Source organism: Manihot esculenta, chromosome 9, assembly GCF_001659605.2.
Source record: "Manihot esculenta cultivar AM560-2 chromosome 9, M.esculenta_v8, whole genome shotgun sequence".
Lineage (NCBI taxonomy): Eukaryota > Viridiplantae > Streptophyta > Magnoliopsida > Malpighiales > Euphorbiaceae > Manihot > Manihot esculenta.
Genome location: NC_035169.2, coordinates 30,391,244 through 30,400,813, shown reverse-complemented (window position 1 = coordinate 30,400,813; position 9,570 = coordinate 30,391,244). Strand labels below are relative to the sequence as shown.

General features: G+C 34.1%; 1 protein-coding gene and 1 pseudogene across 2 annotated transcripts; both read right to left on the bottom strand.

Annotated features, from left to right (window-relative positions):
• Positions 1–743: 743 nt before the first annotated feature.
• LOC110623508 lies at positions 744–1,685 on the bottom strand (annotated as a pseudogene).
• Positions 1,686–4,374: 2,689 nt separating this feature from the next.
• On the bottom strand, positions 4,375–8,511 carry LOC110623097 (auxin transporter-like protein 2). Of its 2 annotated transcripts, none has more exons than XM_021767977.2 (9): positions 7,670–8,511; positions 7,213–7,438; positions 6,942–7,127; positions 6,701–6,813; positions 6,425–6,608; positions 6,254–6,351; positions 5,632–5,839; positions 5,287–5,544; positions 4,375–4,758 (listed from the first exon to the last, which is right to left on the bottom strand). In XM_021767977.2, the coding sequence occupies exons 2-9, from the start codon at positions 7,381–7,383 to the stop codon at positions 4,525–4,527; spliced, it is 1,452 nt and encodes a 483-aa protein (XP_021623669.1). In that variant the 5' UTR covers positions 7,384–7,438; positions 7,670–8,511; the 3' UTR covers positions 4,375–4,524. The 2 variants fall into 2 exon arrangements, with proteins under 2 accessions (XP_021623669.1, XP_021623668.1); XM_021767976.2 differs by having other exon boundaries at positions 7,709–8,511.
• Positions 8,512–9,570: the final 1,059 nt, after the last annotated feature.

Below are 9,570 nucleotides of genomic sequence, written 5' to 3'. Positions count from 1 at the left end.
GATAGGAGATCCGTGATTATATGTAATGGGATCTAATATATATATCCTTTAACCGTAACTTCCCATGCAGTCTTGCCCTGAAAGTTGAGTGGGCGAATCTTGACGAAAAATTGATATCTGAAGCGTTCAAGACCTTTTTTCTCTCGGTAAGACCGAATATTATCTATAAGACTCTTGCAATGTGGTCTTGTCTTCGTGTGCTAGTGCATGGTTTACTTTGGGTAATTATTATGTTATATCAATTATTTCCCATAAATAATTGCTAAATTTAAGAAAACTTAATACCGTCTGTTTTTGCGGAAAATAATTAATTTATATTTAAAATATATATTTTAATATAATAATTTATTTTTTAATTTTTAATTTTAATTTTAAAATTAAAATATATTAATAAATTTATATATAAAAATTTTAATAAGATTTTTGAAAAGTGAAAATTGATTTTTTTGAAAAGATAAGAGTTATTTTTTAAAAATTATTTAATTTTTCTTTTAATTAAAAAAATATCTTTTATTGAGTAAACTTTCAGAGGTCGCAAACAATGGAGCTTATTATTTAAATATATATAATTCAATAATTAAGAATATTTAAAAAAAAAAAAAAAAAAAAAAAATCTTAACCTTAAATCGAAACTTTTGAGCCAATCGGCTGAAATTAGCAATAAGCCGCAGGTAGAATAATCAGACCACAAAATGATAGCCACAGCTCCTCTTCCTTCGTGGACAACATAAGACTGCCAGGAATAAAAACAAAGAACGATCCATGTGTTTCAGCAGGTTCAGATAATAATCAGATTAACACAGGAACCTTCTACGACAAAAATGTCATCACAGCTGTGTACTGCTACATATCGTAAGCAAAAGCAACAGCAAATCAAGCTCCCCATTTCAAGATAAGTGCTTAAAACACTTCTGTACAAGACAACAGGATCACGACCACCCATGCATCGCGTGGATGCCAAAAGGAAGAAGAGAGGACCAAAGGCAAATTCGAGTCAGAGACTACAGAAAAGCACATGGGGTCGATTCACATTTAACTCAGAGACTCATCGACTTCAATCTTGACGACGGTCTCATCTTCAAAGCAGTCATTTCTCGGTGGAGATGAGGGAACTGGTATCCTCCGCGGTCATCTGCCTTTCTTCTTGTTCCGTGGCCTCGCCTATTGGAAAACAACATTCCGCTAACACAATCATGAGCTTCCCCCACATTAATTCTAGAGTTCTTTCAAGGGTTAACAAGAATTTGTAGAACTACTCACATTGCCAAATGAGTGGTTGAATCGCTTCCCTTTGGCTGTCTTCTTGTCTCCTCCTCCGCAATACACTGTGTAAGTAGCATCCAAAACATGAATTAGAACTAAAATTACATCTTCATCGCATCAAATTAAAGCGAGAGAGAGAGGAAGAACGATTGGTCGAGATGAAGCATTGGCAGAGAGTTAAAGGAGTTGAATAGGGGAGAGAAATGCCTAGGGTTTCAGATTGAGAAGACGAGAAGCGAGAACTGTTACTGAGCTTTGAGGTGTCATTGGTAGTGCTCTTGCTGTTAGCGACGCCATGGCTGAGCTGAACTCTTGCTTCAGCTTTGAGGATAAGGTCCGTCGCTAGAGACCGTTTCGTTGAGTCTCTCTGCTCCTGCACCAAAAGCTACAGCGTTATTTTATTGATCGAGTGGATCGCCGGCCAATGAACAAGCCCAAATTTACAATGAATCGGATCCAAAAGAAACCTTTGTAGGCTTATCAAATCATGTTAAATATAAAATCAAAATTAAATTTAATTATTTTTTATAATAATTTAAAGAAAAAAATTACTACTTAAAAAAATTTCATTAATTAATCATTTAATTAAAAATTAAATACAAAAAAAAATTTAAATGCTCTCGATATAAATAGATTAATTAATAAATTTTTTTAAAAATTTTAAAAATATCTTAATGAATTTTTTTAATCTAAGAGACATTTGATAATTAGTATTTTTATGTTCAGTAAGTAAATATTTAATAAAAAATACAAAGTTACCCTTGTTCATATTTGATCTTCTTCTATTTGTGGTTGGGCCTAATATGCAGACTTCTGATTAAGCCTCATAATTCAAACGATTTATCAAAAAGAAAAATCAAATTAGATTGATTTTTTTTTTTCAAACCCTGTCTTTTATTTATCACCCTTATTTGAAATAAAAAAAATTATAAATATTTAATTTAATTCATTTTTCTATTAATTTTCTTATTTAAAATAAAAAACTTCATTATTTTTTAATTTACAAAATTTTTATTTTTAAAGAAAATGAGATTTTGTTAAAATTTATTTGATTTTTTTATTGTGAAATAAATCATAAAAAACCTATTAATTTTTTTTTCATAAATGAAAATTTCATTAATAGTGATACAAGAAATATTAAACTTAATATAAGCTCATTCGCTTACAGCTTAATCAAGAATCTTATTAAGTGAAATAAAGAAAAGGTAAGTTATAGGAATATTTTCACAAATACTGACTCATTAATTTCACTTATTATTGAAAACAAAACTAAGCTTAAATCTTAAATAATATAAAAATAATAAATTATGCTTAATGGTCATTAATACAAAATTAAAGATCCAAATCAAATTTGCTAGCTAATAAAAAATTAATTGAATTCCATGAGAGATACAAGCTGTTGAATAACTGAAGTTCCAAGTAATGAGGTAGAAGAATTTAGATCTTAAAACATATTTAATTACAGATAAATAATAAATATAATTTGAAGATGCTTATTTCCACATGCATATGCATGTTCTTGTAAGAAAAAGAAGAGTCTTTCATCAGTATCTACGAATATTATTATACGAGAAACTAAAGCTTGTGATCAAGTTCTTGCTGTTTCTTGCAGTTGCAGATTAACGTTAATTAGATGCAACTTCCTGTAACGGTAATTGTAAGAATCCTTCCCAACATTAAAATCACTTTTTTAATATCAAGTTTCTTATTGAAACTATCTTATCCATGAAGACTGGCTTCTCAATCTCCTATGTAAAGAAAACGCAAGAAGTTAGGTCAGTAGTGTCGTGCTGCATGTGAGAATTTGATTATCAGTTTGGATCGGAATAAGCCAATAAATAAACAAATGAAAAAAACAAAAAAAAATTTATTAAGGTTGCTATATTATTAAGGTTAAAATGCATCCCTAGTCCCATTTATAAAGTATCGGATCTCCACTATTAACAATATTATTACATGATATTTTGAGATTCAGAAAATAAATTTTTTCACTTCCTTCCTTTTATCCTTTTATCTATTAGTGACGTCTAATCGACTCTCTACTATACTGTCACCTATCTCAATCACTCAGATCCGTATGTATGGACGCATCAGGATATTCCTCCATGTCAGGTGGCCATTTAATTCCTTCCGGCACGCGTGCTGTTAAGACTGAAATCACTGGGTCAGCTATTCTCATTCACATCATATTACCAGGTTAAGTTATCTCCTATTAGGTCCGCGCCCATAAACTACCCAGCCTATCCCATGTGTTCAGGTTTGAATTTACAGCAGTAAGTCAGCCTATCCCATGTGTTCAGGTTTGAATTTACAGCAGTAAGTCAGTCTGCTTAGAGATAATTTGATGAGTTTTGAGCTTGTATTTTTCTGAAGCCCGGCCTCTCTCCCAGTGTAGGGGAGCTCGGCTGTCCTTACTACCCATCTTTCATTTTCACATAGCATAAGCAATGTGAAAGCTTGACAACCAAGTAACTATTCATTTTTGTTAAGTAATCTGTTGTAAAGCTAGTTAATCAGCAGATCAAATTGGACATTTCCACCTCAATATAGTAAACATATGTGCAATATTAAAAAGAAAAGATAGCAGCTAAGAGTGTCAAACATTTTTTTTTGCTCTGATAACCTAAGGTCAAAGGTTGAATAAAATAATGGAAATAGGTTTAGATTTTTGATACACATGATGATGAATTGTATTGAGTTCCCATGTGAGAAAAAACATAAGAGCAAAAGACAGGCACGTGAGAAACAGATGAGGCAACGTACAACCCATGTGAATGAAGAGATGGACCCACGGCCCACTATGTTTTTAAAAAAAAAAAAAAAGAAAAAACGAATCAATGGTCAAAAGAGCCACTAAGCCATGTCCACACATGGCCTTTTTAAGACGTTACATTTAATAAATTATGGGGGTAGGGCAGAGGGAGACACGCCCATGCCATGCTGCCTTTTTTTAACTTCTTTATTCTCTTTGGAAACATGCTTGTAATAATGCCACTTCAAGCTATCATTACTCCAGCAGCAAACAAAAACAAGTCTCAATTAATTAATATTTTTTATATATTATATTAATTCCGATTTAATTAATTAGCCTATGATTTGATAGCAAAGGAATCATCACAAATTAAACACACTATTTTATCAACTAAAAAAATAATGGAAAAGAAAAAGAGAAAGGAAAATCCAGCACACATGAAATGGAAAGGAAAGATATTGCTATCTCCCCATGTATGATACAAAATAAAAAGTAAAGAGAGCTTTGACTCAGTGGTGATGGGCAGCAGCAGTAGTATTAGAAGTTGGCGGAGGTAGTGGAGGCTTGCATTGGTAGCATTTGGCGAAGAGCCCAAATGTGTCTACTTGCTTGACAAAGTTGGTCATGCTTGCCCATCCGCCGAAGCCAAAGCCGACCACCAAAACCCACACCACTATGAAAGTGTTTATGGCATACATCGTTGTCCAGCTTCGTAAAAAGGATGGGGGTTTCTCTGCTGCATTCTGCAAGAAAACACAAGAAACAAAAGAGAGAAAATTAAGCCAACCAAGAATTTCTTAACAGAATATTATATGTAGTGAGAAATTGGAGAATCGGTTTTGGCAAGACTTCGAACTCGAAAACCTCTTAGCCCCACGCGACTCCAATACCAATAATCTAAAACCAATATGTAACAGCCAGCTCATTCAACTGTAGCACATAACTAAATGAAAATGACATGCCAACACCCTCAATATTTAGAAATCTAAGCATTAAATGCCCAATCTTGCACAGTTGCTACTCCTTCAAGTCAGCCTCTTAGGACAACACTACAACTGTGGAATGTAGGAATCCCCATCAAACGGGGAGCGTCCACTAACTCTATTATCAGCAACATAACCCTATCAAATCTAGATAATTACAACTAGACACTACCTTTTTTTTTATTTTCATATTTTCACCCCCAATTAATTTGAAAAATAAAAAGGTGAAAGGATAAAAGATAGTGGCCTTGTGGGTCGGTTATAAAAAAGCATCATTAGAGATTTTACCTGTCTGGCAGAAGCTTTTCTGTAGGTGAGCATATGGGCTAAAGATGGGATGATGTAAACGGTGAAGCTGACCAGAAGAGCTCCGACGGCTGAGTTTATAGGCCCAAAAAATGGGAAAATAATGGCCAAAAACCATATGGGTATCACCACCGGCAGCCTCGCAAGTGCCCTCAGGCATATGCTCTTTGTGTCGTGCATCCCTATCACCTTCTCCCACACAAAGTACAGAGGTGTACATGCGAACCCAAATGTTATGAACTGCCCCAAATTCCCCACGTTATTACTTCTTCAGAATTTACTTCATAATTATTACTACAAAGAGTTTAATTTATCTAGTAATCAGACCTGGTGAATAAGCATTAAGATAACGGCAGCATCGCGGAATCCAGATTTGGGTAGAAGAGAGAAAGCGTTGGAGTGGTTCAGTAGCTCATCGCCGAAAGCCCAGTAGACGGCGGTGGCAGATGGAAGTGTTAATGTGAAAACGTAGACTGTAGCTAGCAAATATATATACTTGAACTTTTGAGGCTTCCACATAGCGTGCATGATTTCCCTGTAAAAAAGTTAACATCCATCATTCACTATTCTCACAGGAATGTATAGAAGTTGCATCAAGTAAATGACTCGATTGACCTTTATGCCATTGGATTCTCTTGTTTAAGTCAATTACTGAATCATCAGATTGAGTCCATGATTAGGTATCAATTACAATAATAGTAGATAATAGTTTAGGAGCGAAGCTGGAACACAGGGAAGGATCAAGGAGGACCATTTTCACTGTTCAATTATCGTAGGCCTAGAGAAATGGATGGGGAACAAAAAAATATAATCTGCATGATTTTGTCTGTGGGTCTCGAACACCAAGGATACCGGCAAAAGCTGCAAACAGAAGCCGTGTAGAAACAAATGCAAGAAGAGATAGAGGGACGAAAAATTATAATACTATAGTTAAAAAGTAAAAGATTACACTGTAACAGCGTGTCCACCAAAGGTATACAAGATGTTGGTTGCTCCGGTGAAGTAAAGCACTAGCTTTTTTGGACCCGTGTGTGTTACTCCTTCCACCTTCAGGCGCAAATTTTCGATCAGAATGTAAAGATGGAGAGAAGCAAGTGTTAATTTTCTGTAATGTTATTACCTGGCCGTGCACAACTGCTGCTATGGTGAGGTACCAGGCCGTGTATGTGGTCATGCCAAGGCCAAGAAAAGACCAGATCCGATAGTTGTGAAAAGATGGTATGAAAACTGTAGTAGCACAGCAAGCTCCAAAAATGTAGGTCCATGTTCTCTTGTCCAAATGGTCGTTGATGTAATATATATTACTGTATCATCGTCAATGAAACAACAGTTTAAAAACACAATGGAAGAAAACCCAGATCAGATTTTTACTTGTTTAATGGAGAATTGGACTTACCTTGCACAAGCAATAAGTTGTATGACAGATCCAAAGAGGAGAAAAGTACAGTTAAAGGCAAGACCTACGGCCTTCCAATATGGACCCAGTAACCCGTCAAGCACTTCAAACCACTGTAAGCCAAAAATAATGTACTCTTTTTAGTAGACAAACCACTGTTAATTTAGATATTTTTAGCCCTGAAGATTAGATATCCGTGGTGGGAGAAGCTTTGAGATGCGAGAACGAGCTGCAACCTTACCTGTATGACATGGTTCTTGAAGTTAACATTCTCTTTCTCCTTTCGGCTTCTATACTCTATGTACAGTACACTGATAAGATAAGCAGTCCAGCTTCCTACAAGCCCGTAGAATACTTGTAACAAAATCCCTGACAGCACGCCCAGTTGAGAGAATGAGTATGGCAATGTCAACAGTACCTGGGCTACCTGCAGCAGAAACCAGGAGAATTGGTCAAGAAAAGAAAGATTCTTTTTTGGCTATTGTAAAAAAATGGGTGTTTTGTGGATGTACTTGATTGGAAGCACAACTGAACCAGGCATCCCAGACAGAGCCACCATGCCACAGAAGACTCTTGACGCTAAACATGGAGTGTTGATCTTCTTTCTCCTCATCTTTGCTCTGATTCTCCGTCTCGCTAAAGTTGGAGACTATTGCTTCTTCTGCTTGCTTCTGAGGCAACATTATCTTCTTGTTTTTTTATTTTCTCTTTAAAGGGAACGTCTAAATCCTGGTAGATCTGAAACATATAAAAGACAGTAAATGAGACAAAAACTATAATCTAAACGAAGCCCCAGATAACGAAAGCCGATAAGTACACACACACAGATCCAAGCAAATCACCGGAGTTCGTCTATACTTTATGAACAGTTAACCTCCACAAAATTCAAAGAAAAGCCAAAAAGAAAACCATAAACAGTGTTGAAAACAAAAAGAGCAGAGTTTGAATATTGTTTTTCACGAATCATACCAAAGAAGAGAAAACCTAATATACTACTATGAAGCCAACCTCGTTCTGAGACGTCTCTTTCGAGTAAAGGGATTGAAGAACCGATCACAGATCCGTCTACGACCCAAATGACAGACTAAGTTTTCAAAGCCTGTCCTTTACTTGACATGAGCCGAGAATCAGTAAGGCACAGTTGAGAGAGAGAGAGAGAGAGAGAGAGAGAGAGAGAGTATTTAAGATTTCTCAGTTCCAAGATTCTGCGAAGATAGCCATAATTGTGTTGAAATAGCAACAGAGCAAAAAAGAGAAAAATCTCCAGCTATGGATCTCTTTAGTAAAAGTAATTGAATGCGCCACCAATCTCCACAGACAAAAGGCAGTGCAGAAGGCCAAAGACGGCGAGACCTCAAAAGCAGGAAAAAGAGAGAAGCTGAAAAAATCTGCGGGTTTCAATGGGCTGAACAGTGACAGAATATAGATGTTGAAGTTGAAGGAAAGGCCAAAGTAAAAGGAAAAGCATTCACTGCTGTTCAGCTACTCTAACAAGCAGTAACACTTAAAAGGAAACGAGAGAGAGAGAGGTGCTGCCATTAATATGCAATAGTGCTTGTGTTTATATTATATATACGGTTTGGAATTTGTAGCTAAGCTCTCACTCTGTCTTCTTTTAAAGTGGGAGTTGAAAGGGAGAGATCAAAGCCAAGTTCTCTGTATTCCACTTCCGATTCGATTCCTTTTGGGTACTCGATTTACAGTGTAGAAAAATAGAATTTTAGAGATCTGAGTGAGAGAGAGAGTGAGAGAGAAAATTGGTTTTCATCACTTGGGACTCCACTTAACTTACCATGGACCTTCCCTTTTATAGCCCAAGAAAACTTCCTTCAGCGTCTTCTATTTTATATTTTTATAATGCCATTTTAATTCTTTAAAAAAAATTGATATAAATAAAGTGGTGCTCGCATCCTATCAATTTCAGTTGTTTTTAGAGTAAAATGTTTAATTATATCAAAATTAATATATATAACAACAAATGTTTACAAGACCGTTATATAATATTTTTAAATATAAATTTAAAAAAAATTATTATTTAATTTCTAAATATTATCGATCAATCTTTACACTTTTAAAAATCTATTAAAACGTTTTTATTTTTTCTCTTCATTAATAAAATAGTCCTTCTATCTATTTTTATCTATTTTTACAGTTAAAAATATAACAAAAAATCAAATTACCATCTTCTTTTTCTCATCCTCTTTCTCCTTCTTCGTGGATTCTTCTCCTCCTCTTTTTCTTCTTTGATTCTTCTATTTTTTCTTCTTTTTCTTTGATTTTTTTTTCGATTTTTCTTTTTATTCTTCTTGTTGAAAGAAGAAGAGGAGGCGATTTTTTTTTTTCTTCTTCTTCTTCTCTTTCATCATCATCTTCTTCTTTTTCTTCTTTTTTTTCTTTTTCTTTTTTTTTGAAGAGGAGAAGGAACTATTACGTTGACCGAAAGAAACGATAAGAATATTTTTATAAATATGAAAAAAGATAATGACGTTTTAATAGATATGAAAAAAAAATAAAAATATTTTAATAAATTTCTAAAAATATAGGGACTCACTTGTTAATAATAGCAGTATTAAGGACTAAATAAATTATTCTATTTGAGAGCAAAATTGAATTTTAAAAGTTTTATCTCTCATTCTTTATCTATTTTTAACGGAAAAGAGAACAGAATGACCATTTTATTGACGGAAAGAAAAAATATGGACGTTTTAATATATTTTTAAAAATACAAAGATCGACTTATTAATTAAAAATATAAAGACCGACTTATTAATAATCGCAATACTCAAAAATTAAATTATAAATCTCTTTAAATTTAATTATCACTTATACATCACAACATATCAAACATGTTGAAGGTAAAACATGTTGAA

Bases quoted from the DNA above. Each gene is read 5' to 3' on its own strand.
- LOC110623097 (XM_021767977.2), bottom strand. From the start codon at position 7,383: ATGTTGCCTCAGAAGCAAGCAGAAGAAGCAATAGTCTCCAACTTTAGC. The intron at 5,840-6,253 runs GTAATCTTTTAC...ACTTTTTTACAG, and splicing joins GGTGGACACGCTGTTACAGT to GGAAATCATGCACGCTATGT. The intron at 5,545-5,631 runs GTCTGATTACTA...AATTTGGGGCAG, and splicing joins TCTTAATGCTTATTCACCAG to TTCATAACATTTGGGTTCGC.